The 27,657-nt window shown below is 36.9% G+C and overlaps 1 protein-coding gene across 2 annotated transcripts; it reads left to right on the top strand.

Moving 5' to 3' along the window:
• The first annotated feature begins 6,295 nt into the window (after positions 1-6,295).
• LOC148941444 (very long chain fatty acid elongase 7-like) lies at positions 6,296-26,917 on the top strand. 2 transcript variants are annotated; one of them, XM_089104418.1, is made up of 3 exons: positions 6,296-6,433; positions 21,500-21,690; positions 26,101-26,917. In XM_089104418.1, the coding sequence occupies exons 1-3, from the start codon at positions 6,379-6,381 to the stop codon at positions 26,818-26,820; spliced, it is 966 nt and encodes a 321-aa protein (XP_088960544.1). In that variant the 5' UTR covers positions 6,296-6,378; the 3' UTR covers positions 26,821-26,917. The 2 variants fall into 2 exon arrangements, with proteins under 2 accessions (XP_088960544.1, XP_088960543.1); XM_089104417.1 differs by lacking the exon at positions 26,101-26,917 and adding an exon at positions 23,686-24,783.
• Positions 26,918-27,657: the final 740 nt, after the last annotated feature.

The raw sequence follows: 27,657 nt of genomic DNA, 5'->3' as shown, positions 1-27,657 counted from the left end.
ACCTACGAAATACTAACAAACCTTAGCTCAGAAAAGTCTGAAATAGCCAACTACTCATCCCAAACCCGAAGTTTCAGACAACAAACACCTATGAGTGACTAAGAATCCTAGCTCTGAAAAGTCCAAAAAGCAAACTACACCTCCCAAATCAGGTTTCGTGAAATATACTAATTGCATCCTTTTTTGAATCTGAGAATTATGGCTCACTGAGCCCTTCAAAAGCCTGCCTATATAAATCGGCCTAATTTCTTATTTTTAGGCATTTCTGTTCTTTTCTGGTTTTAATCTGCATTGTGCACGCCTTGTTTGATGCATTTAAAGTATTAACTGTATTTTTTATCTTTCCATATCCTTTTACGATAGCTGGTATTTATCACACACCCAGAAAAAACAGCCCACGGAAAATAACCCCCACGGACAATATCCCTGAGAAAAGACATGGGAAAATCCCCCCTCCCTCCACCGAAAGATATGGTAAAAATGCTATTCAATTTACGCATAATAAAGCAATGTATCTTTTTCTTAAACTCACCCCCTTACTTTTCACGCGAAGAAACAGTTTGTTTTCACCTTAATTATTACAATTGCCTCAAAGTGTTTTAATTTTGACGGAGAAACAGTTCCTTTTGACTTTGGCTGCTGCGTTCGTAAACACAGAGGGGAAAGGATGACAGCTAATTATAGGCCTCGTGCCGGAGAGCCTTGTGTCAAAACCAGGTTCGGTTAATAACAACAGTGACGGAAGTCAATGATTGCTTTTAGCTAGGATATAGACACTTAAAATTGCATAAATTTAAAGACAGAAAATTATTTCTTTTTGCTAGAATTAATGTCGTAAACAGAGGGGGAAGGAATGATTGGGTTTACGTAACGAAAAAAGAGCGTATTTTACACTTTTTATCGAGTATAAACATCATATAGGGACGTTTTTATAGGGGGGGGGGTTTACCCGAATATAGTAGAGGGTGACCACGGAAAACAATTTTATTTTGAAAATAAAAAATGAAAACAGAACTTACATTGCTAATTGTGGCTGCCAAGGCTTCAAGTTCATCAATAATTTCATATGTTCTATCCATTGTGTCACAATACTTTCTGATAATTGAATGGGGGCACATGGAGGGCCTTTGGGGCACAGGGCGGGCCTGTGGGGGGTCCGGAGGGACATTGGGGGACCTGGGGGCCTTTGGGGCACAGGGAGGGCCTTTGGGGGTCCGGAGAGACATTTGGGGACCGGTGGAGGGCCTTTGGGACCCCGTTGGTCCTTTGGGAGCTCGATGGGCCTTTGGAGGGGGGGGGGGGTACAGGGAGGGCCTTTGGGTGCCTGGGGGACACTTGGGGACCGGTGGAGGGCCTTTGGGACCCCGTTGGTCCTTTAGGAGCTCGATGGGCCTTTGGGGGGCCCGGGGATGGCCTTTGGGGGTCTGGGTGGGCCTTTGGGGGTGCCGGTGGCCCTTTGGGAGCTTGGGGGCCTTTGAGGGTCCGGGGGGCAGTTGGGGGCCTGGTGGACATTTGGGGACCGGTGGAGGGCCTTTGGGAGCTTGGGGGGCTTTTGAGGACCGGGGGCTTCCTTCGGGGTTGGGGTAGGAGGATTGGAACCCTTTGGGGTTGGGTTAGAGGACCTCACAACACTGTTCAAATGAAACTTGTGTATTATAACGACCACACTCAAAACCTCTTCCAAAATCTCTTCAAAAATCTTCTATTAAAATGTCTCTATCTGTTTCGCCGAAATAGTTCCATAACCTGTCTAAAAAGGTTTCGCCCAAATAATAACTAAACGTAAATTCAGAGTGTTCCTTTGTTATTGGCATCTCTGCGCTAACGCATTTCAAATTAATAAGAAACCTGATTCCCGCGCTAAAACAATTCATCGCTAAGATGTTTCTTTGGAGAATTGTTTTCCAAGGCCTTTGGTTATTAATATCTTTTGGAGTTCGACTAGTAGAACTGTTCCCGAGGCAAAGACATTAATGACTTGGATCTATTCCTGGAGAAATGTTTCTAGGCGAAAATTTTTAAAGTCTGACAGATGATGTCATTGATTGATTGATCTGTCAAGAAATGGGAAATTAATTTGTTGTTTCTAAGGGGAATTATTGATTCAAGATAGGTGAATTGAGGTCGACTGCACAGGTGTTCCAAGGTCGATGTTGTTGTTGTTGTAAGTGCACGCTCTCAGCGAATGTCAAGGTCGATGTTGTTGTTGTGAAATTTAGGTCATTGACCCTATTAACCACGTGTTCTCCCTAATGACTCTATGCCCTTATTTGGTGCCCCGTCAGTATTCTATGCCCATATAAGGAGCCCCGTTTGTAGTCAATAAGGCCATTCTACTAGAAGCGTCATAAATATTAAGGGGTTACAAAGGGTCGCACACTTCTGCTCAATTCTTTTTTTGTCAGAAAGTTTTAACTTTCAAAAATGTATAGTCTGCCTCTCAAAAAAATGAACATTTTCGTAATAGGAAGGAAGCTTCCACCCCTTAGCACCCATATTGTATGCCTAGTTTAAATATATTCTAGCAAAAAAAGGGAACTAGGGGATTCATCTCTCCCTCCATTTTGATCTAGAGGACCATCATATTATTTTGAGGCTTCTGGCAATCCCCCTCACTCCTAAAATACCAGTCTGTTCCCCACTAATAGTTGGTATGTAGCTACGTAATAAGTTATAACTATTACTATTACTGCATAAACGGTCTGGGTTCCGGTGATTTCCCCCCGAGAAAATCCCCCCCCCGGATGTTTCCCCCCAAAACTTTCCCCGTAGGAGATTCCCCCCCCCCCTCTGTAGGAGATTTCCCCCGGAAATTTCCCCCGTGTGAGATTTCCCCCGGAAATTTCCCCCTGTTGGAGATTCCACCCGGAAATTTCTCCCCGTAGGATATTTCTCCCCCCGGCGATTCCCCCCCTCCCCTAGGAGATGTACCCCCTAGGAGATGTCCCCCCGCTGACAAGTCTCCCCTCCTCCCTCTTGGAAATAATTGTCACCGGAGACTACCCTTGCCTCAGACTTATTTGCGTCAGATGTCACCCAATGGGTGTCCCATGGCTCGAAAATTGTTGCAAAATTCTTCTCTTTCTCGGCGGCCTAAAATATTAGAGCGAGTGGAGTACACTTTTTAATTGTCAAGTAAATTGTTGGTTATACACGGTAATACATACACGGTTAAAGCGCTACACTTTAAGACTACTATTTCTTGCAATAAGCTTGAGGTACTCCAGCGTCCCGACGTTCCCGTAGTTTCCCATCTGTCGTAGAATTCTGGCATTTAAATCCACATACTTTTTCTTAATTGGTTCCTGGATTGTCCCGCATTTGCTTGAATCACAACCACCCTGTTAAGTGCTTGTTCGCCCTTGAGAATGTCCAAGAACTTCCAAAGGCTAGGGGGATGAGCCGAAACTGAAGACTGCAATCTTCAATGATAACCCTCAACATTGTTGTTTGTCCTGGGGAGTTCATCTATCGCTCTGTCGAACATATTCCAGACACGGGGGGGGGGGGAGTTGCAAGAACTGTCTTACTTCCACGCATTCTACCGATGTAGTTATCTTCAAAGTAGGTGATGATCGGCCCAAATACATTGTCAGTAAGTTTTGCCACGACTGTTGTGAATGCAGAATGTACTTCCGAAATGGACACGAATGTAAGAGCAGCTAGCATTTGAACGGAAACTGCAAATTCATCATCGTCTCCATACCTCGTCTGAAGGCCAAGGTTTTTTACTATCCTGTAGATACTCTGGCTTAAGTGGAAAAAACAGCGCTTCACTTCAGTGGCTGGAAATCCTCTCCTGAAGGAATCCTGGACGCGAAATCAGACAATACAGGTGTTGGACCTCCATTCATCAAATGAGAATTTAGTTCAGTAAGAACTTTCGTATACGTGTCCTCTGACTTGTTAGGCAGGAGTGCATAAACGCATGGAATCACGCAATCCTCGTAAAGGTAGTGCACAACGTAAAGCTGGTAGAACAACTCGGGCATGGTCTTGAACGTTCCGTCGACGAACCAGTGAGAAGACGAATCTAAGAGCTGAACTGATGCGTCCGTACCAAACATTAGGATTCTGTTTGAATCTCCATGACCGCTGTCGTAAATTAGCACGGACCTTGTGGAGCTAGGAGGGTCGGAATCTCCTACGGGGGAACTCTCCAGGGGGGAGAATATCCTACGGGGGGAAATTTCCGGGGGGGGAATCTCCTACGGGAAAAAAATTCCGGGGGGAAAATTACCGGGGGAAATCTCCAGGGGGAATTTTCTCGCGGGGAAATATCCTAGACACTAAACGGTCTATAATAACAATTCATTTTCTATGGACCGCTTAGGGTCTATGAATCCACGAGGTCTAGTGACAGTCTGATTCCTTTCCCCTTCCCATCTCTCGCCCTCATTAGACGATAGTGGAAATTTTCGTTATTTGTGGGTGTTTTCTGTTGCTTTGACGCCCTGGGAGCAGATAAGGAGGTAACTTGATCCCCCGCCCACTTTATGAACTCTGTACTTTAAATAGTATTCTTTTTTTAAAGTGTTATTTCTTAACAATGCGTCATTGGTTTTATTTTTATTGTGTTGTGATTGTATTTTAACGTTTTATTCCGCTTAATCATATTCCAGCTGCGTTAATGTAAAAAAGGTTTATACGGATTTTTTTGTCAAATGGTGTTGTCTCAGCATAAATTCTGAAAATCAGCACATTCTATCGTTTTGTCAAATCCGTGTTCCCGTATCTTTTTTATTCTTGATGTGCTTTGTTTTTTTTCTTTTAAATATGTAACGGTGGACTGTCGATAACTCGAATCTTGATAACTTGAAATCCTCGATATCTCGAATTATTTGTATGCCCTTGGAAGAACCTGTCTAAGTCGAAGAAAAAAAAAACATTGAAAACGCGGAACAATTTTGCGGTTATATTGTAGCTCTGTAAGTCGGTGACCCCAAAATTACTTCTTTAACTTTTACCTCCACAAGTCAAAGTTTACCTCTGTGTCTCGAAGTTTTTTTTAACGGACCTTTGTTAGTCGAAACCCCGGTATGCAGGTTGCAAATTGTAAACTTTAGAATGTAGGTAGGCTATTAATTTCGTTTAACATATTTTGTATCAGATTCTGTTAATGTTTAGGTGTCTTATTTCCTAGTAAATTAAATGTACTATTGACATTTGAAAGTCAATTCTTGACATTTTAAGATAAAGTCTTGATATGTCAAGTCTATAACACACTAATGAAGTTATTCTTAACTTTGTAGTGGCTATAGGGAACAAATTTAGCGATTTTGTACCTCTCTTACTCGAATTTTCATTTGGATTACCTCTATAGCTCGATACCTTTATAAGTCGAATTTTATGCAGAATGACCTCTATAACTCGAACTATACATAATTCGAACTAAACGTAACTCGAAGAAAAGTCTTATTCCCGGGAATTTCGAATTAGCGAGAGCCAACTGTAGGCCTATATCCCCTTTTCCACTCATGGAAATAATTAGAAACAAGGATGTACTCAAGGGGAGCGCTTCTGAGCCATGTATTCCCCCTCTCCTGATACAGTGGGGGACCCAGGGGAGGGGTGAGGGGGGCGCACGCCACCCCTAAAGTAGTCTAAAGTAGTGTAGTTTACTTAATTAAAGCAAGTTTGCATTAATTAAACTTGCTCCTAACGCAAGTTTTTCGGATCAACCTGTTTTGCCCCCCCCCTAAAAATATTCTGGATCCGCCCCTGTCCTGATATCCAAGATCGTCTTGAGCCTCTGGGTATTTCTGATTCAAATTACCAAATAAAATTAGCTTTTTCATTATTGCCCCCTCCCGAAACTTGTATGTATTATTGCCCTACTTCGCAGCAAAAAAAATGCTGCGAACGCGCCTGGTTAGAAAATAAAACTTTGGCATCAAAATCGTTTTAATTTTATCTTACGTATTTAAAAAAAAATAAAAGAAAAGGAAAAAAAATTAAAATCAGCCCATGAACATATAGAACGTAAAAACCATTTCGTTAATTCTTCTTGTAAAAGAAGGGAATCTCATTATTTGGGTCTCAAAACATTTTTTACTTTCCTAATTGTAAATGTAGGTTGAAGGTTGAACGTTGCTTGGAAAAAATTAATTTATTCACAAAAAGGACAAAAAAGAAACAATTCACTTTCATCTTCCAAGAAATATCTTCTTTTTTTCTTTTATAAAAAAAGGAAAGCCGAAAAAGTGCCATCCCTAGGGTAATCAATGGATCATTTTCTTCAAAACTTGTACCACTCTTTTAGCTTAAGGTATGATTCTTAGCTCATACCCGATGAGAAGGACATAGTAAAAATTTGTAAGCTGTCCAAAGATATTCAGTAGTATGAATTCTGGAGCGGAACTGTGAAGTACTCTAGAAATGGGGTTAATAAGTAACATGATTCAAGGATACAATGACATATACAAATATGCAGGTTTGTCTTCCATCCCTATAATAGTGGGTAAATTTTTCGTTGTTCATATTATTGACTTACGAATAAAGTAAACATACCACTCGATTTCTTTTTTTTATGCTCCTTACGAATATAATAATCGCTTCTATCGGAAATACAAATTTACCCACCCCCCGGTACTTATGCATTATATGTTACACACCGCGGTCAATATATACGAAATCATATTATTGAGTTAGGACTAAAGTGAATACACCATTCGATGCCTTTTTTTATGCTGATTACGAATATAATAAGCATTTCTATCGGAAATGAGTTTTAACCCCCCCCCCCCCCCAAATATAGGCCAATCCAGGGTTAGGTTAGGTTGGGTTAGGTATAGCCTATATAGGGGGGGGGGGCTGAAATTCATTTCCGATAGAAATGCTTATTATATTCGTAATCCTCATAAAAAAAGGCATCGAATGGTGTATTCACTTTACTCCTAACTCAATAATATGATTTCGTATATATTGACACACACCGCTATATACTGTATCGGGAAACACTAAAGGAAACCAGTCAAACGGGTATTTGCAATAGAGAAATGGATCGCAAAGCGTGGTTTCTCAATGCGTTTACAATATTTAAACTATTGTTTTTGGGGGGGTTAGGGGGGAAAAGGTACCTACGTTAGGTTAGGGGGGTGGATAAATTTGAATTTCTGATAGAAGCGATTATTATATTTGTAAAGAGCATAAAAACAGACATCAAGTGGTATGTTCACTTCATTCCTAAGTCAATAATATGAACTACCAAAATTTTACCCAATTTTTGCTTCTTCATATTCATAAAATTTCGGCTTATAGGATTTTCAAAGTCGTTTCCAGTTTAACTAGCCTACGAACAAGCCCCCTTCACCAAATTGCATAGGCCTAGACGTGGGCTAGTTCTTGATTGTATGCAAAAGTTTGCTGATTTTGTTGGTTTGTATTGTTTCGTTCCATAACAAAAGTTAGTTCATACTGGCAATCAGAAGAAAAACGAAATCATTGAACTTTCGTGAATAGACTAAGGCGACAGAGTTCTAGTTGAGGGGCTTCTTGCTACCTTTGAGAGTAGTAAAGTTGAGATAGATAAATGAAACTTTAAGGAATGAATCAAAAGCCTAAAATATATCCTGGACTATGTAATCAAGCCGTTATCTCTACCGCTTTTTCATTCCTATTCTGGTTTCCAGAACGAAACACTATAAAATTCTGAAAACTCCTTTTAAAAATTCTAAAGCCCTTATTAATGTCATTTCTTAAGGCATACAAATAAATTTTAACCCCCTTCCTGCTTAATGGTCAAGTATAAACTCCGAATTACCAAAGTATAATCATCTACTGAACAAGTACTGACATAACCTATCCTCTCCACACAAAAAAGTGACCCTTTGTCCGTGTCTCCGGAGACGATTCCATACCTATGCGAACCTGGCGAGTAAATCACAAGTTCCGTAGGTGATTATACTTGTTCCGTAAAAGCTGTATTAAATTTAATTTATTGGCTCGGAGCGATTAAGTAGTACAACATTTACCCTCTAGAGGCGCTGAGGTACGCGGGGTCACTTTTGGAGAGTTTTGTCAGTACTTGTTCAGTATGTGTTTATACTTTGCCGAATTACATATGCACAATGAATTTTCCTTACCACTTGTTGCCGTTGTCCTGGTTGTTTGATGTCAAATCAATTTGAAGAAAAGAGTCGACCTATGGAAGATCAATTGCGCATATTTAATTCGGGGTATATATTTGACCACTAGGGCGGGGGTTTTTCGGGTAAAGTTTATCGGTACGCCTTAAGGAATGATATAAATAAGCATTTTAGATTTTTTTAAGTGCATTTCAGAATTTTTTTAGAATTCTTCTGGAGAGTGGAAACCCTAAACTGATATCTTTCTGTTCATTTGAAGATTCCATAGATGACAGGTCTGGATGTTGACAAAAAAAAATACCTTAATATTGAGTTTTCAATCTCTTTTTCATTGGCTCTAGTTTTCGAAACATAATTCAAATTATTTCAGCAGAAATTTAAGTCATATCAAAGTTTTTTTCCTAAAGTTAAGAAATAAATTTAGAAATCCATAAAACCTTATAAGTCAGGACTGACCTAAGGTATGAGCTATGAACATTTTCCTCGTGTATCATTTGAGTAGAACATCCACTTCTCAAGATTCACTTGTAAAACACAAAGAATGGTCATCAAAATTCAGTGCACTTTGGAGGGAAAGGGGTGGAGGTAGGTACTTTAAAATACCTTCCCAGGGGACCATTAAGGCTCTGGGTACATTCCTGAGAGTTTCATTATCTAGGCCTTAGGGAAGAGGGGCGGGGTTCAGTTAAAGCTGGAAGTTAATCTGAAAACTCAGGGCGTGATAATTCTGATTGGAACTAAAGACTTTTTAGAAGAGTGGAAGGTACTGGTGCATTATGCGGGCCCACCGCTATAAACTGTATGAAGGAAACCAGTCACGAAACCCATCAAACGGGCTATTTGCCAGAGACCGCTAGAGATAAATGATTGCAAAGCCGTGGTTTTTCAATGAGTTAGAATATTTAAACAATTTTGACTTCTTTGCGGTGCCCAAATACTGCACCAGTACCCGCATTTAATATATGCCATGCTTTATCCCCCACCCCCCTAATTTGCAAAAATATAGCCCGAACTTGTTTCTAAGCTGTTATATGTTCATCCTATTTCATTTCATTAGCATTAACCAAACTTGACTTCTTCGCAGTGCCCGCATAATGCACCAGTACCAAGTGGAAAAACTGGAATTTTACCCCTAATTTTATTGACCCTAAAAGTGAAAGTTAAAAAAAAAAACAGATAGTTTTTTATTAGATTCGACAATGTAGTAATTTTGAATAAAACATTGAGACCGCCAGGAAGAAATTTTCATGGGGAGGGGTCAATAACTGTCTGGAGTTCCGTTCTTATTAGAATTTGAATGGAAGTATTTTCCTCTTTTTTTTATACTGGGAGGGATGCTGCCACCGTGATGTCACCAATATTCAATGCCGATTTCAAAAGCAATACCAATACCACTTAGACACCTTCCACGAGAAACAGATGAATTTATTCTGTTTAATCATGCATGCAAGACAGTCTCGTGATTCAGACGATTTTTTCTATATTTTCCTACTATTTTTATGTGTCTATCGTGATTTTGCTCTTTTGGCTTTTTAGGTAAATATAAGTGTTTCTCTTCCGGAAATAACAAGCGCGACTGGTTACCATCGGTTACCATGTAGAAATGCTTGAAAAAAGGGTAATTTTCAAATATTTGTTTTTGTTTTTAATTTCTCTGACGATTGGTACCAACATTTTGACAAAAAATATTTATTCTTTTATTTTAATAATCCCATCTTCGTTTAATATGTTTAACAAGAAAATATTTAAAGTCACTTTTTAATTTTTAAAAAGGTAACGGTAGCTACAACCAAGCAAGAGTAAACATTTAAGAGCTATGTAGAACACATGAATGTACGCAGGAATTTGTTTTCCAGTGGGAGGGGCGAACTTAAAAAAAAACGGTAAATTGAGCGGAAGTAGAATTTTACATGAGAGAATTTTTGATATCTTGGAAAGTAGTGGATTTTGTGGCATGAAAAGTTTCAGGAATGAATGAAGATCCTAAATAATGGTCTTTGAAGGTCTTTCCACGCATCTATCTCCACCCCCTTCCCTTCCAAAAGGCACTGTCCTTTCACGAACTTGGAAAACTGTAAAATCCTTGATGAGGGGCTTTTCGCTACCTATAGCCATAAACCGTGAAAAAAAACTAGAATAATATAAGCTTGGAAAAGCCAAATTCGTGTATATAAGTAACAAAATTGAAAAAGAACTAATTAATCTACAAGAAATTTAGTGAGACAAAATTGATAGTTTCATATTTACAGCAATTCAAGTATATAAGGTGTCAGAATTGTAGGGGGAAATGCAGTACCGCTAGGCAGGGGCGTCGTTTGGGGAGTGGGTTGCCCCCCAATAATGTGGACAAAAAAATATTATACATCCCACGCCCTATGACTATCCAGATATGGACCCCTCTTGCCCCCCCCCCCCCAAAAAAAATGCTGGAGATTTGACCCTGCCACTAGGTGAATAAGTCGTCCATAATTTTTATTCCGAATATTTGAGAAAATACTTGCTACTTGTTAATTATTCAGAACACACCCAAGAAATGAAGTTAGGTTAATCCTAATGAAATATACCAAAATAAGACAAAAATACAATACTTTTTTAACAAAATTATGGGAACTACAGCAGAAAATTATGGAAACCAGGCCGCCCAGAACGCATTATATTAAATACCTGACATAACCTAACCATAATACCAATTCTATATGTTAAAAAACATTTAATTAAAATATACCTACAACGTTTTTTTTTTTTCACTGAGCCTAAGCTAATTGTCTCCGGATACAGATAGCTAAACCGATTTTTGTCAGATCTTGCTGATCAAAACTCTTGAGTGTGTTCTGGATAATTAAAAAGTACCAAATACTTTTTTTTTGCAACAGGGTATTATGTGAAATAATTTCATCGTAAATATGTTCGTTATGTCAGTAACTATCAGGCGATCGCTAACTTTCAGCTCTGAAAACAAGTGTAAGACCCTTACACAACGGTTAGCTGAAGCGAGTTCTTTGGCTAGTAATGAATTATTATAAAATTTAACTAAAAACATAACAGAATGCGTTGATCAGGGCACGAAAATTATGGTTCTCGAGTATCGTAGCCGTAATACGACTATTTCGATACCTTTATTATATCAATCTTTAAAATATAAGTATATTTGTTATCAGCAGCATTAGTTTCGAAGCTACTCAAGCAATAACGAGCGGGTATCTGAAAAAAAAAGAAATTATTTTTTGTCTTTTTAATGTGTCAAAAATGAAGAAGGTAAACAAAACAAATGCGGAAGCATTGACAGCTACTAATATATATTACACAAGGAAATTACCTTTCTTTATCTATTCATTGTCAATGCCAGTCTTTTCTGAAGGTTGGAGTCCGCAGAGGATTTTCCACAGATGCATGGAATGTAATATCTTTTTTAAGGGTTTGATTTTTTAGGGTCGAAAAGGATTTTTAGAAAGGATCGAAATGATTTTTGTGTTAAAAAACTGGATTTATCCAGTTTTTATCTTGGAAAATAGCTGGGTTAGACGGGTGAAACTTTCAGGAATAAACCCAGCTAGTTGGAAAGAAGATGCCTCCACTTCCTCCCCCTCAAAAGGGCACTGTCCTTTGATGAACGTACAAACGGTAGACTTCTCGATGAGAGGTTATATGCTGTCTTAGAAAATAAATTTTAAGGAATGGATCAGGACATAATTCCGAGGGGACGCGTACCTTCGGTCACCTAGTGTCCATCTCAGAATGGCAACTATGCCACACAGTTCTGCCAAGCTTGGCGCAGTTTCCATTACCCTTGGGAAAGCTTCCCTTATGCTTGGCACACGCCACCTGGTCTACGTGATTTCTGAATGTGTGCGCCATCTCGATAAAATCATGCAGTACTGTTCTATTATCTGTAAAACACGCGTCGAGAAAAGTAAAGCTCAGATAGCCATTAACCAATCATTGCCTATCTGACGCTGTATAACAAGGGGTTTCTCACTCTGGGAACTATATTTAAACTTGAGTTTTTGGGGTTTAGGGGGAAAAAAGTACCTAGGTTAGGTTAGGCTACATATTTAATATATGTTATGTTTTCCTCCCACCCCCCTGATGTGCAAATACATAGCCAAAACTTGTTTCTAAATTATTATATTTTATCCTATTTTATTTTATTTCATTAGCGTTAACCAAACTTCACTTCTCGCAGGTTTTACAGATTTCAGAACAGTACCAATCATACCCTGGGAAGTTCTTTTGATGCTCCCTTCTTTACCCATTCCCTATGTGTAAGGGTTAGAAGATTGTATAAACGAAATGTAGATATTTTAACTTTGGCAAAAATAAACTTTTCCCCCTAAAAATTGGTCTGGAATAGAATTTTAAACCATATTAGAATTATGACTTTTTTTCTGTTGATAAGTTGAATATTAATCGTAAGTTAAATTTCAGTTAACGTTAGATAAATGAAATATCTGTTGAAAAGTTTATGAAATATTCTGTTCAGTGCAAACATATCAACCCGAAACTTTGAATAATCTTTTTGATATTCTTCATAATAAAATGTTACTTTATTTGAGCTAAGAAGTGAAAAAAATAGTTGTAAATGATAACTTTAAGAAATAATAACTAATATTTTGTTTGTAGTTTTACAAAAAAATGTGTCACGATTGACCCTAAATTTTCGGTAAAATTACTATCAGCATAGATAGATGGATAGATATTTATTGCAATAAAAGCCGCTTTGGGCCATGGCAAAAAAAAATTGAAAATCACACAAAATAATAACACATGATTATAACACTCATAGCAAAATATAGTAGCCTACATAACAATAACAACGCAAAATTACAAAACAAAACAAAAACATAATAAAGCACACAATACCATATTATCACAGAAAAAGAAGAAGTAACTGTAATAAAACCTTATGACTTATAAGCTTTTCGTTCTTCTTAATGGCTTAAAATTTCACATAGAAAAGCCAATCAACTGGAGTTCAACCTTTTCTTTTATTTACTGGCTTAAAATTTCACACTGAAAAGCCAATCAGGTTGCAAAATGACGAGATTATGGGGCTTCCCTTTCTGGCACATAATAAGCGACTAATGTGATTGGCTAAGAAAAATAATTTGCTGGCATAAACCAATGAAATTGAAGCAATCTTTTTACCACGTAATTATTGGAAAGTACGCTCGCTTTTTCTTTTTGATCTAACCTTCCTACAGTTTTGGTAAACGAGACTTACCAGGATTTGGTAATTATTCAAAATAAGATTAGTAAATATATTAAATTTACTTTGCAACATTGAATTTACCTTAGGATAACAATAAAATAAAATTCGGTAGACTTGCTACATTATAAATCATTTGGTGAAAGTGGTAACTTTACAGCAGCAAACTATTTGGTTAATAGTACAGATTTTAGATTATATCTGGTAAAATTAAAAAATCACAGCATTTAATTTTTTAAATCTGATAAATCTACTGTTTCTAGGGAAATCACAAAAATGCAATTACTACCTACACTAAAATTGGATTGTTTTGCAATAATGAATAAAAAATTCGTCAGTCCACTTTTGCTACCTATTGCTAAAACTACGAAATTGTCTTACAGTGTAAATATGAAAAATGCTCTCTAAGGAAGTACTAATCATCTTTGGGCTATCCTGATATCTAAGCCAACAATGGCGTTCCGTGGCTGCCCTTGAAAGACAAGGGATACGTCCACAATCATTCTAATATATTAGGATTAAATATGATAATTATCTTTCAAAATTTTGGACCTTCTCACCATTTGGAATTTATGTGGGATTTCCCCCTCCCCTTAAAATATTGTTGCGAATCCCCTGTCTACTAATATTTAATGCGCTAATTATTTTTTCTGCTTGGATTTAGTTTTGGTAATTTTGCGCTTTCTTTCTCTGTTGGTATAAACCTGACCTTGGTAATAAATCTTCAAATTCCTAACCCAAATTTTCAAGGTTCTTTGCCGCTGTATGCTATCGTATTTTGTGCTTGATTTGTATTTGATTTACTTTCACTTTCTACGGGCTCGTTTATGAGATCATGAGTAACTTTATTTCTTGGCTATCCATCCATCTACGAAGTTAAAGATTGTACTCTTCATTTACTGTAGCATTGAACAATTTACGTCAGATGGTAAAACTGGCGATCGAATGGTAAAATTGGCGATATGGCTGTAAAAAATCAACTGTTGGAAATAGGATTTTGATTTTCATTGTCTGTCCGATAATACATTTTTTAGTGTCATTGAGAATCCTATAATCGAATAGTTAATAGAATCCTGCAGATAGGGACGGGGGAAGGCAGAGGCTGGTCATCATATGCTTTCGCACACCTTTCCTGTTTACCCACCCCATATTTCTCCAGGTTCCCATTTAGAACTGGGTCGACTCTGGCTAAAATCATGACACAGCCCTCTGTTCCAAACCAAATGAATTGGCGATATCAAACTCGAATCCCAGTTCTGATGGACATCTATTGTAATTTCAGCGGGCTAACCACTCGGGTAGGATAGCTTAAAACTCCCACATCGGAATTATTAGGCCCGTTCTTTTGCACTAAGATCTTACATCTAAGATCTTACATCTTTCTGCAAAGATTTCCATTCTTTGAACTCATCTTTGTTCTAAGATCTTACAGCTAACTGATGTTAGCAAAAAGTGTGAAAGACGCCATCTGTATGCCATCTAGAACAATGATGAGAGAACTTTAATGATATACTCTTCATTGTTCTTAGACCGCTGATCAGAGCAGAATTATGAAAGACGTTTGCAAAAGAACGCCACAAGATGTAAGATCTTAGTGCTAAGATTTCACTTTGAAGCGTTCTTTGTCAAAAGATGTAAGATCTTGGCACAAAGACGAGTAAAGGAACGGCCCTATTGTTGATAACCAATGAACCTTCAGAATGCATGGACAAATCCAAAATTGACATACCACAATTAAGATGTTCTTAATTAACAATTGGCTAATTAAGATGGTCCAAAAACAACCACCAAGAAACTGAAATTTTAGATCCTAGTTTCATAATTTAGAATTGGTAATTGCCAGATTTCCAACTGCAACCTGATTCGTTTTGACTTCTGAGGGGCAGGGTTCGAATGAATTTTCCTGCGGGGTAGGGACTTGAAATATAAAACATTACATTTCGAGCCGCAATGTTTAGTTTTTCCATGCGCAGGGATCCTTTAGACAGATCTTGAGTGAGGGTCTTGTCTACCCTTCCCGCTTTTAGCAGGTACGATAAGGGATTTATCATAGTAGTTGCCATGGATGTTGAAATCCCAATTTCTTTGGAGAAAGAAAATCATTTAGTAGCCGCAAACCTTACAGCAGCCGGTTTCCTAAAAAACGCTATTCCAAGCGATATTCGAGGATGTGTTCTTTCTGGATGGCAAGCAGGGCACCATGATATAAGCCTTGTCTTCAATATAGCCTGTTGCAATCCATAGCAAGTAATTTTCGTCTCTGGCAATTGCTTTCAAAGAAAATTGTTTTCATTGGCTTTCAGGAATGAAAATCAATTGCAATAAGCTATTTTGAACACGGGGAAGGTCTTTGGGTACTCCTAAGTGACAAAACTAGATTTGTCTCAAGCACAGTAGAGAGAATATACAGTATCGACAAAGGCTATACTCTCCGTTTAAAAAATAAGTGAAACACATTTAAAACCACACAAGATTCATACTCCGGCTTCGCGCATGCATGATTCTGATGTACACATCAGGATAAACCTATGAATGCCGAGTGGCAACTGAACTAGGCTGCGAGTGCGACGACACGACTCAGAGCCCTGTGACGCGGTATCAAATGTGTTTCGTGTTTGGAAAAAGAAGACGCTACAGTTCTACAGTGGTCTCAAGCTTGTATTTAACTGATGTGGCAAGTATGTCCCTAAAATTTTTGTACTTGCTGTCTGACAAAAACTTCGGAGATGGAATGACAAGTGTAATGGCACACAGATCTGTCTGACCAAAAAGTTTGTGTTAGCGAACTGTATGTAAGGAGCGACTGGTGCTAATATTAACCAAAACTCTAAAATATCTGCCCCAAATGTACAGAAATACGACATTAGGCATTTTTTCAGAGAAAGATCACAAGTGAGCATTTATTCGTTTTTTGGTGATCGAACTGAGCTAACAGTGCTAGAATATCGAGATAAGGTTCTTTTGAATGGAAATTGAAAGTTGTGACTATTCTGAGATAGCAGTCGATTTAAAGTTATCTTAGAACTATTAGGCTATTTAGCTTCCAGTTTCAGAGTCGATAATTGTCAGGTTGTGGTACATTAGTTCCTGAAATTGTACAAAGTCCATGCTAAGTAAACGCTTAGTATAGACAATTATTTTAAAGGCTTCATGCATCCGAGTTGATTCATTTGATGCTTTGTAAATATATATATAGGCTATATATATATATATATATATATATATATATATATATATATATATATATATATATATATATATATATATATATATATATATATATATATATATATATATATATATATATATATACGAATATTTCTAACTTTCAGCGGACCTTCACATGAATATGCAATGAGGTTGAGGTGGAGGCATTATAAGTTAACCCCCCTCCCTAAAATGAATGTAAACTTGATGAAAGCTCTACAATGAGATTCAGCTTGTGTGAGAACCCTAAGGCCATTATCTACAAAATATGGAATTTCTTACTTTTCGAGAGAATGAGATTTTTTTTCAAGTGAGAGTAAAGATCGACATAAAAAAAATTAAAAGGACAGACATGGCATGGCTTTCCCCTCCTTGACCTCCTGCTCTTTACTTGTAAAGCCTGCAAATCTTTTTGAGCAGCTGTATTCGAAACCTCTGAACAAGTGGCACTATTCAGCGGTTCCAGGCGCGCACATTGGGGGGCTACATAGAAATTATGTAGTTCGTTAAATTTTTTCCAATATCGCCCTAATCTCGTATAGGTAGTTTTGATTAATTCACCCCCCCCCCCTCCTTTGAAAGATATTCCCAGTGGTTGCCAAAATTTCTATACTTTGCTGGTTTGCCGCGATTTCCACGTGCGAGGAACACGCCCAATTTGCACGATATTTTATTTTCCGCTTGAACTATTTAGAAACGGGGATATTTTTCCGAAACAATCTGAATAGAGCTCGGTGCCCCATAGCGGTGAAGACAAGTTAGTATTATAGTAAATATCGTCTACCGAAAAGCATTAATGTTTTTAATGCTAATATCTTCCAAAAAAAACGAATGGTTGAAGAAATTTTAAGCAAATGCAAACTAATGTATTTCACTATTAACCAATTACTACCCGTGACTGTATGAATGAATGACTTTATTCAGTGATTAAACCCGTACAGAGTATTTCACTATCTAATCTACAAAATATAGCATAAAATATCAAAAACTGAAAATTACAAGCAAAATACTAAACATCACAAAGAAACAATGAAAAAGGAAAAACAATAAGTTGACATCAATTATTAGCACTTAATAGTAATTAAATGAAGGGGGAAAAATATACAATATCTAGTCTCTTTGTTCGGTTCAAGTATTCCAAAACGGCATACCGAGCCTCTTTGATGAACCAGATAACATTAATATTAAAATTATTAGAGTAAGAAAAAGCTTATAATTTAAATTGCATTTCAGTTCTTTCATTTTCAAAAAATTTACACTAAAAAAAATACTGATATAAGGTCTCCTCGTCCCCACAATCACAATTGGGACAATATTGCACGACATATAATTTTTTTTTTGGCGAATCACTTAATTATTGTTGATGCGTTTTCTCTGACCTTCAGTTTCATACCAAAATTAATTTGAGCTCTATTTTATTTTGTTCCGGCTTCATATTTTGACGCTTGAAAGGAAGAAAAAATGAGATGGAAAAGAAACCTGTCATTGAATTAAAACATAGGAAATAAGGTACACCCTCTTTGAGGATTTCCAAAGTGATCCCTCCCGGAGACAATGAGAAGAATTAGTTGAAATTCCACCCGTGTTCATCTCCTCCATTAGGAACCTTGTGTAGGCGGGAATATATTCCGAAGAAGTATCTTTGACGATCAGTTGCCACATGGAACAATCTTCAACACACATTATTCCAGAGAGCAGGAAAGAACACATGGGTGGAGAATGCTTCTAAGCCCAAAATCACAAGGCTAAGGATGTATGCAGAGCAAAAGCCTCGCAATAGGCTACTGAACCTAAGCCTCCCTCCCCACGAAATCCTAAGTTTTGTTTTATTATTGGCCTCCCAATAAAATTTTGTAACAATTCCTGCATACGGTGCCTGCCCAAGGCTATTACTATTATCACGTACTGACCTACGTTGTTCACGCCATTACCTTTTTTGCAGCCTTTTCAACCGCTCTCCCGCCGTAAACAAAATATTATATACATGTATGTCGCTTTTATTTTTGAACTCCTGAAAAACAGATTTTTAATAAATTGATTAAACGATAAATTTAACCCTCTCCCTAAATATTGAGGAACACATTTTTCCCCCTCCCCTCTCCCTAAATTTTCGTGAATTGACGCCACTTTGTAAAAGAGGTTTCGTCTGTTTTATAAGGACGAGAAAGAAGAATAATGTCTTAATGCCAAGATAAATATCATCAGATAGCAATGTATAAAAAAGACCTTCCTCTTGGGTCGTATTATTCTACTTTTATAATTAGCTGTTTAAAATTTCATTTAAAGTTAATATTAAGGTGCCATTCAAACATATACATCTTTACTTTTAGATTTTGTGATAGTATAAAATAATGCTATCTATTGTGAGGGGGAGTGGGGGGCTGTAGCTAATTCACCTGCGAGGGGGAAGAGGGTTGGCAATGATTTGAGAAAGTTTGTTTGCTGCAAACATGGGCGTAGGCAGCATTAGGCAGCATATTGTCTCGGGGGACGGGGGGCCGTCGAGAGCGTGATAGATTTTTATCAACTGCTTTTTCCAAACCATATGTTTTTACAGCCATATCTAATGTAAATTTGAAAGTCTAGGTGGGCAGCTGCCCCCCCTCCCTACGCCCATGGCTGCAAATGCACTTTTTCGCTCATATTGAAGATTGTATGTGATTTTACACACTTTTTGTCTAGGTGAGGGGCAAATATAATTGTTTCCCCTAACCACCAATCCTGTGGGTGTTCATCGGGGAATTTTTACGTGCTTGTACGTCCGTGCAGCCTTTTACAAAATAATTGTTATTCATTTTTCTATTATTAATGCAAACAACAGAGCGTATGAAAGGGTTTCACCTTAAGTAGTGAGAAGAATATTGAGTTTGGTCGATATTATCACATGCTTTGAACACTTTTTGGGAAAAAACGGAGTCAAATCTCGTAATATCCGCTTTCAGTTTTGCTTCTTGTCACACCGATACAACTGAATTAACCAAGTTTATTGTCTTATCCCGAGTTTTTCTTTCCGGGGCATGAACAGTCATCATTACCGGCTCAATGTCACCTTTGGATTAAAAACTTTTTAATAGACTGTTTTTCAATTTGTGGATCTTCTATTTAAACTGGTTTGCAAGTCTTCCCCATGACCAGATCGCCTAAACCAATGATGCACTTTGATAAAAATTTACCGGAACTAAATTCCACATATTAAGGCTACAGTCACGTTTGGCTCAAAAATTCTTCCTTCCTCACTTGACAACCTTTCAAGTTTTAAACCTTCTATAGTTAATCATTTCTAACCTATCACGTGGCCAACTAGACCAACACACCTTCTATGTATCCTTGATGACCAATACTCGGAAATAAGGCTTACATCTTCAACAATATCAATACTTAATTGTTATATATCGTTTTTATAATCATGCCATGAATTTAATTAACTGCATAAAATCCCTATTTTTCTAGTTTTAGAGGACAAGGTTAGAAGGCCTACTCGCCCCACCTTCGGTATAAGAGTATGAGGATATGTTGCAACAGTGCTTGTCCTTCACCTTGATATATGTTAATTTCAAGCTCAAATATAGACAAAACAAACCGGAATCAATGGAGATTCCGCATCACTTCCTAATTGCATAAATTCGCAGTATTAAAAATCGGGTTTTAAAATAACATTCGACAAAATGACTAGGATACGTTTACTAGGGTTTATATGACACGCAAAGGCAGCCGCGAATATACCGGGTAATAAAAAGAAAAAAGGAAGAAAAGAAATAGAATTCAGGTAGAATTTAGCTCGACATTCACCGTAATGATTTCTGATAAAAAGAAAACAATGCATAGCAGCAACCTCTTCGGGAGAGCTGAAAAACTGTTGCCTAGAATTTTACCAATCCCATGTTTTAATTCGCTCTGGAGAGCTCCACTAACTTCTTCCTAAAAATCGGACCTATGTGCATTGAGGAAAGATTTCGGTTTAGTTCCATAGATTTAAGGGCGCTATCCACGACTTTCACGTTTCAGCAACTGAAACGTCAACTCGACGCCCTATGCGCCAGCAATGGCTCAGAAGGATCTTTATCCTTTTTTTTTATCCACGGCCCGTGTCTGGTCATGAGACAACCAATGCATGAGAAAACGTCTTATTATGATTTAACTTGAATCTTACCGAGGAGATGGAATAAGAGGAACGGCCATGGGCAAGGGCGGATCCAGGATTTTTTTTTCGGGGGGGGGGGGTTACTAATTTTTGACTCAGTTTTCGACTAATTTTAGTGATTTTTACCTAGGTTTTACTAATTTTCGACTTCTTTTCGACTCGGTCAAAAATTTCGGGGGGGGGGGGGTTCAACCCGGGTAACCCCCCCCCCCCCCTGGATACGGCCTTGGCCATGGGAAAGGTTTTAACCTATTTCACAGATTCACAAACTAGCTGACGTTTTTGAGAAAATGAACATAAAGTTAGAACATAAAAAAAAAAATTAGAACTTATTCCGTTGACACTTATCAAAAATTAAGTGAATTATATCTTTGTAGAAGTCTTATTCTATATAAATAAACATTCTCTTATTATACTATTTATCTTTTGCATCATCTTAATTTTTGAACAATTTAGCAAGGCCGTATCCAGGGGGGGGGGGGTACCCGGTTTGAACCCCCCCCCCCCCAAAAAAAAAAAATTGACCGAGTCGAAAATTAGTCTAAAAAATACCTGTTAAGACAAAACCTTAGGATGCTAGACAAAGTTCACGGGAAAAAATCGGGTAACCCCCCCCCCCGAACAAAAATCCTGGATCAGCTCTTGCGATTTAGACATTTTTAGCTTCTTCTTAAAGGTTGCCTAATTTTAAATCATATTGGGTTTCTGAAAAGGTCCCTTTGTAACTAAAACCTATAGTGCCATGCATACTTTAAAATAGGTCTATTCTCTGTGCTGTAGAATCAGCATTTTTCTTTTGTTCGCATAAATGTGAAAAAATTTTTATCAAGTTTATATCTATTGCTAATTTTCTTTTAGATCCAAGAGTGAAAGACTGGCCATTTATGAGTGGATGGGGGTCAACCGTCGGAATTGTTGCCGTCTACGTTGTTGGAATAACCATTGTTGGCCCAAAGCTGATGAGGAATAGAAAACCATATGAGCTTAAGGAAGTGCTATTTATATATAACCTCTTTCAAGTGCTCTTCAGTGCATGGATGTTCCTCAAGGTATATATCTGTCTCTATTCATTCTATTTCATTTTATCCCCCATCTAGTGACACCTATATATAACGATGACCCTTTTTCTAGGAGCACGTTTTTCGTATACGGTGGTCGCGTGATACAAAATATTCCTTTTTTCGCCCAAAATATCATGTGGAAAAACTCCTGTCTGCAATAGTCATGGCTTCAATATTTTTTTTTTAACTTATCCGTAGGAAGCTCTGGGCCACGACCATTATAAGTTCTTTATGTGTTTTTTAAATGATTTCTCAGACCACACTGTTTTTCCGTTTACTGACTTTAAGAGAGAAAAAAGGGTAAAATTTTAATAAAACTATTTTTTCTTAAATTAGACCCGTTTTTTCTCTCTTAAATTCTGTTATGTCTTCTTTTTTGTCAGATTCATAGTCTACTTTGTTACTGTGTCCTATCATAGGACCCCTAACGATTGGCCTATTCTGTTTGGTGTGTGTTGCTTCAGTACTCGAAATACTTTTTTTTAATGTTTGACATCTCTTTCTCGCTAGCAAAAATAGTTTGAGCTTGCAATACTGTATTCATAATCTTCCAGAGGAGTAAAAATAAAATTTAATCTTTCCTTTTTTTGGTTCTCAAAGCTGTAAATAACAAAGAATATCATATATATATATATATATATATATATATATATATATATATATATATATATATATATATATATATATATATATATATATATATATATATATATATATATATATATATATATATATATATATATATATATATATATATATATATATACATATATATATATACATATTATACATATATATATATACATATATATACATATATATTATACATATTATATATATATATATATATATATATATATATATATATATATATATATATATATATATATATATATATATATATATATATATATATAATTTCATTCGTTTTTTCATTCGCTAGCAACTGAATTCTTTACTTTGCTTACACATAGAGTACTTGAATTGGCCAGAAGTACCTCAATAGCTCTACGTAAGAACTTTTAAAGATATACTACATCTTATGTTCTAACGTTTGAGATAGTGAAACACACGACACTAATACATATTTCTCTGCAGAACCCAGGTTTTATCATTTCGGTCTATTTAAAAGGGATGCAAATTTAAAGCGTAGATGGCAGCAAAAGAAGTTTATCCAAAGAAAACTGTCTTGAATTAGGTATTAGTTACAACGAGTTACTAGGGTCACATACCGCTTTTCTACTGCCTTCAGTTCCGGATAAAACTTGCTTCTTTAAATATAAAGAGATATTTATGTTTACCGCACGTGCAACCTCTGGACGTTCTTTAGAGGAAAACCAAGTTTTTAATACCCCCTGTGGGACCCGACGTGAGAAATGAATTAAATATATTTTAGTAATTAATTTAAGGAACTCGTCTGTGAGTATTGTTTCATTTGATAGCTGAAAAATAAAACTGCCTTTTTGTTCACTTTTTATTACAATTTGTTATATTGAGAGGTCTATTTTATCGCATTAGGCATTGAAAATGTACCCGTATGAAAAAGGATACGCTACCCTACTAGTAGCTGAAAAAGTGACCTGCAATTAGAGGAATAAGATTTAGAACGCGCATGCTCATCGGTTATTAATCATCATTGAGAATGAATCGAATATGTTTTCCGTTTCTGATATTTAGGAAAACTTTTTCACTATTTTTTTCGTTCATTGTGGCTTTCGATATTTATTGCTATTTCAGGTAAATTTTTCAAAAGCTTATGCTCCATTACAAATCAGACATTGCTCAGCTCAACCTGACTTCTGAGCTTGCACACTGTCGCATATCAAAATTTTGAAAAATACATAGAAATGGAAAACGGCTTTATAAATATTATTGGGATTGCTGCTAATGATAATATATATCTACTTCAATTTGTTATTTGAACTTTTTGTAGTAATTTTTGGAAGAAATGATCATATAAATTAATTTCATTTTACTTTATAGGGATTCGAATATGGATGGTGGAATAAATACAGTCTCCGATGTGAGCCTATTGATACCTCAAACTCATACACCGCCACTGGGATGGCCTCAATTGCCTGGTGGTATCTATTTTCTAAGTTTACCGAATTTCTGGATACAGTTTTTTTCATTATGCGAAAGAAATTCAACCAAGTCAGTGTCCTTCATGTTATCCACCATGCCGGTATGCCATTAGCAGTTTGGTGGGGTGTCAAGTTCCTTCCTGGTGGACATATGACCTTTTTTGGCATGTGCAACACCTTTGTCCATATTGTAATGTACACATATTACCTCCTTTCGTCGTTAGGACCAGAGGTGCAGAAATATTTGTGGTGGAAGAAACACCTCACTGGTCTTCAGCTCCTCCAGTTCGTAGCGGTATTCATCCACAGTGCCCAAACGTTATTTAGCGATTGCGATGTTCCCACAGTGTTTCCTGTAATAATTTGCTCATATGCCATGATGTTCATTATCCTTTTCTCAAATTTCTATATCAACAGTTATACGAAACCGCAGCACAAAAAGAAGATTGTTGAGAAACAAGAAGTGAATGCTAACACTATTACCGAAAATAATAGAGCAGAAAAAATTGAGCTTTCAAGTTCAGGAACAACTAAGAAGGGACTTCTTGATAATCTTGGATTTAATCTTCCCGTGTGTTTCTTATCCGATCATACTGTTGGATTACATAAAATAGAATAACAAACGACCTTCCTTACAAATATTTTTTCAGTCTCATTGTGAAAATAGGTTTTTGCAAGTCGTGACGAAGCGTTGTAGACTTTAGTGATACTATTCCAAGCCACAAGTTTCGGATGTATTCAGTGTTCTTTACTTCTTATGTTTTTATGCAGTCAAGACTTTTTTCATCTAAAAAACTCGAATATGAGATGTCATTCGTTTCGCAGTACCGTGTATTTAAAGAAAGCGATTTCTATTTTTGTATATTTTGTACAGAGTTTAAGCAGTGCTTATTGTGTTTCCTTTTGTGATTGAAAATATAGGAGATTTAATAGAAATTCAATGTGAGATTTTTACATACATGCTTTTAGGCAACCTCAAATCAATTGGGAAGCAATTCACAGTGTAAGAAAACAATTGGCGTGTGTGTCACGTTTCAGTAGACCCTTGGCAGGACCCGTGTGAGGGGGTGTCCTCAGCCTGTCCTGAAGGTTGGTCTTAAATTTAAAAAAAAATAAAGAGAAACAAATAATAGGTGAATTAAAGGGAAAATACAGAAAGCTGGCACAATCTGGATGTTTCAAGTTGGGTCGAGGCTGGCTCTGTTTTAGTACACATCTTACAATTCTACCAAAAAGTCTTTGGGCTAGAGCCACTGCATTGGTTCTCCCCTGTCTCATATAAAACTAAGGTAACAAAATTAAAGCTAAGGCAAATAAAGAAATATAAAATGTACTAAATATTAGAAACTCTCCAGATAACGTGGTAACATAAAAATCTTCAGGTTCTCCTCATACAACCCTCGAAGAAAAATTGAAGCTCTTTATTGCCAGATTGAAAACGACGGTATGAAAGTACGAACTACACAAATTTGGAATGTAAAGTATTACATCACCGTATATTTTATGTGTGCAATGAAAAGAACAATCACTTTTTATGGTGCATAAACAGGTACATACAGCTATGGTGCTATGGTGCATAAATACAAGTTATGGTGCATACACAGGATATATATTTCTGCAACTTTGATCATTTCACCAAGATCCATTTGAGGAATTTAAGAGTACAATAACTGGTTTCCAAAGGTAGTTAGAGAAAGGCCCTTTGATTCTGGGCACGACAAAATGTTTCTTAGTGGTAATATAACCTACTGAGCTGAATAATTATCTGTGGTTGTCTGGAAAGCATTAAACTCAAACTAACCTTGAGCTGATAAATTATTGTGAAGGATTATGGTCAGGGTATGCAAATCAAATAATTGCAGTCACCACTGATATATTTAACAAATTTGGTACGCATATTTCCGAAGGTACATACGGGTCTGACATCCCTGGGGTTAAGATAGCATTTTTAGCCGCGCACGTTTTCAGGAGGAAGAAAGGTCCTTTACGTGGGAATTAAAGGTCCCAGCGTGGGAATTATTCTTCCTATCGTCCCGTGTTGGCAGATGTCCAGAGTTTTGTTATTTTTTAGAATAATACTATTAAACGACTGAATAATACTGTTAAACGAAAATCGACTCATGTGTGTGACTCAACTCGACTATCGAATCGTAATTATTTGACTCTGAAACTCAAAAATAACAAGAACAGGGGCCTAGGTTTTTAAAAAGTTGTATTTTCTTACAAATGCGGCCGTTTTTCGTTTTGTGTCAAAACTTGTTATACTGACTGTTGAAAATTTTTTTTTTTTCATTAATTATATTTTACATTATAGGGATTCCAATATGGATGGTGGGATAAATACAGTTTCCGATGTGAGCCACTCGATACCTCATACTCATACACTGGCATTGGAATGGCCTCAATTTGCTGGTGGTACCTATTTTCAAAGTTTACCGAATTTTTGGATACCGTTTTTTTCATTATGCGAAAGAAATTCAACCAAGTCAGTGTTCTTCATATTATCCACCATGCCGGTATGCCATTAGCAGTTTGGTGGGGTGTCAAGTTCTATCCTGGTGGACATCTGACCTTTTTTGGCGTATTCAACACCTTTGTTCATGTTGTTATGTACACATATTACCTCCTCTCGTCTTTGGGACCTCAGTTGCAGAAGTATTTGTGGTGGAAGAAACACCTCACTGGCCTTCAGCTCCTTCAGTTCATTGCTGTATTCATCCACAGTGCCCAAACATTTTTTAGCGACTGCGATGTTCCCAAACTGTTTCCTGTAATCATTTGCTCATATGCGATGATGTTCATTATTCTTTTCTCCAATTTCTATATCAAGAGTTACACAAAACCGCAGCACAAAAAGAGAATTATCAAGAAACAAGAAGTGAATGCTAACGTGATCACCGAAAATATTAGACCTGAAAAAACTGAGCTTTCGAGTTCAGCAACGAATAAAAAAGGACTTTTTGACAAACTTGGATTTAATCTTCCAGTGTGTTTCTTATCCGACCATACTGTTGGATTTCATAAAATGGAATAACAAAAACATCCTTAAAAATTTTTTTTTTTTCCCGAGTCTTATTGTGATTAAATAAAAAAAACAAGTTTTTTTAACTGAAAGTAAGGAACGACGTTAAAACTTAAAACGAACAGAAATTATTCCGTATATGAAGGGGGCTGTCCCCTCCTCAACGCCTCGCTCTTTACGCTAAAGTTTTTTTATTGTTTAAAAAAATAGAGTTGTGAGAAAGTCAAACTTTAGCGTAAAGAGCGAGGCGTTGAGGAGGGGACAGCCCCTTCATATACGGAATAATTTCTGTTCGTTTTAAGTTTTAACGTCGTTCCTTACTTTCAGTTAAAAAAACTTGTTTTTTTTATTTAATTTTTGAACGTTTTTGAATTAATGCAGGTTTTGATTGTGGCTCACCGTACATGAATAATTAAAACAAAATTTCATATTATTTGGTTAAATGGCTTTCTCGAAACTTGTTTAATTTTATTTACGAACGTTTTTATTAGTAATAAATATACGTAACTTAGAATTAACTTACGTAACGACCTTCTCTATTCATAAATTTTTAACACGTATATTAGGGGGTTCGCCCCCTAGTCAATACCCTGCTCTTTAAACTATAGTTCGAATTTTTTTTCCAGTTCTTTAAAAATGACCTCTTAATCACAATCAGTTGATCAGTTGAAAAACTTGTTTTTTTTTTATTTAATTCCTGATCTTTTTCTTTAATAATGCTTGGATATCCGGCGCCCCCTTCCGAGCAATGTCCCTTCCTCCATGGAAACTTCCTTCATGGAAAGATGTCCCTTCCATATAGCCCCCAACCCTCGCCTTCCCCCCCCTCCCCGACCAAATAACCACTGA

The sequence above is a fragment of the Artemia sp. Qi Xiang Cuo genome, chromosome 18 (genome assembly GCF_049724085.1).
Source record: "Artemia sp. Qi Xiang Cuo chromosome 18, ASM4972408v1, whole genome shotgun sequence".
Taxonomy (NCBI): domain Eukaryota; kingdom Metazoa; phylum Arthropoda; class Branchiopoda; order Anostraca; family Artemiidae; genus Artemia; species Artemia sp. Qi Xiang Cuo.
This window is presented reverse-complemented; position numbering and strand designations above follow the sequence as displayed.

What these genes read in the sequence shown, in the direction of transcription:
- LOC148941444 (XM_089104418.1), top strand. Translation starts at nt 6,379, where the DNA reads ATGGGGTTAATAAGTAACATGATTCAAGGATACAATGACATATACAAA. An exon ending in TGACATATACAAATATGCAG is followed by an intron (nt 6,434 to 21,499) that starts GTTTGTCTTCCA and finishes ATTTTCTTTTAG; the next exon opens with ATCCAAGAGTGAAAGACTGG. An exon ending in GTGCATGGATGTTCCTCAAG is followed by an intron (nt 21,691 to 26,100) that starts GTATATATCTGT and finishes TTTACATTATAG; the next exon opens with GGATTCCAATATGGATGGTG.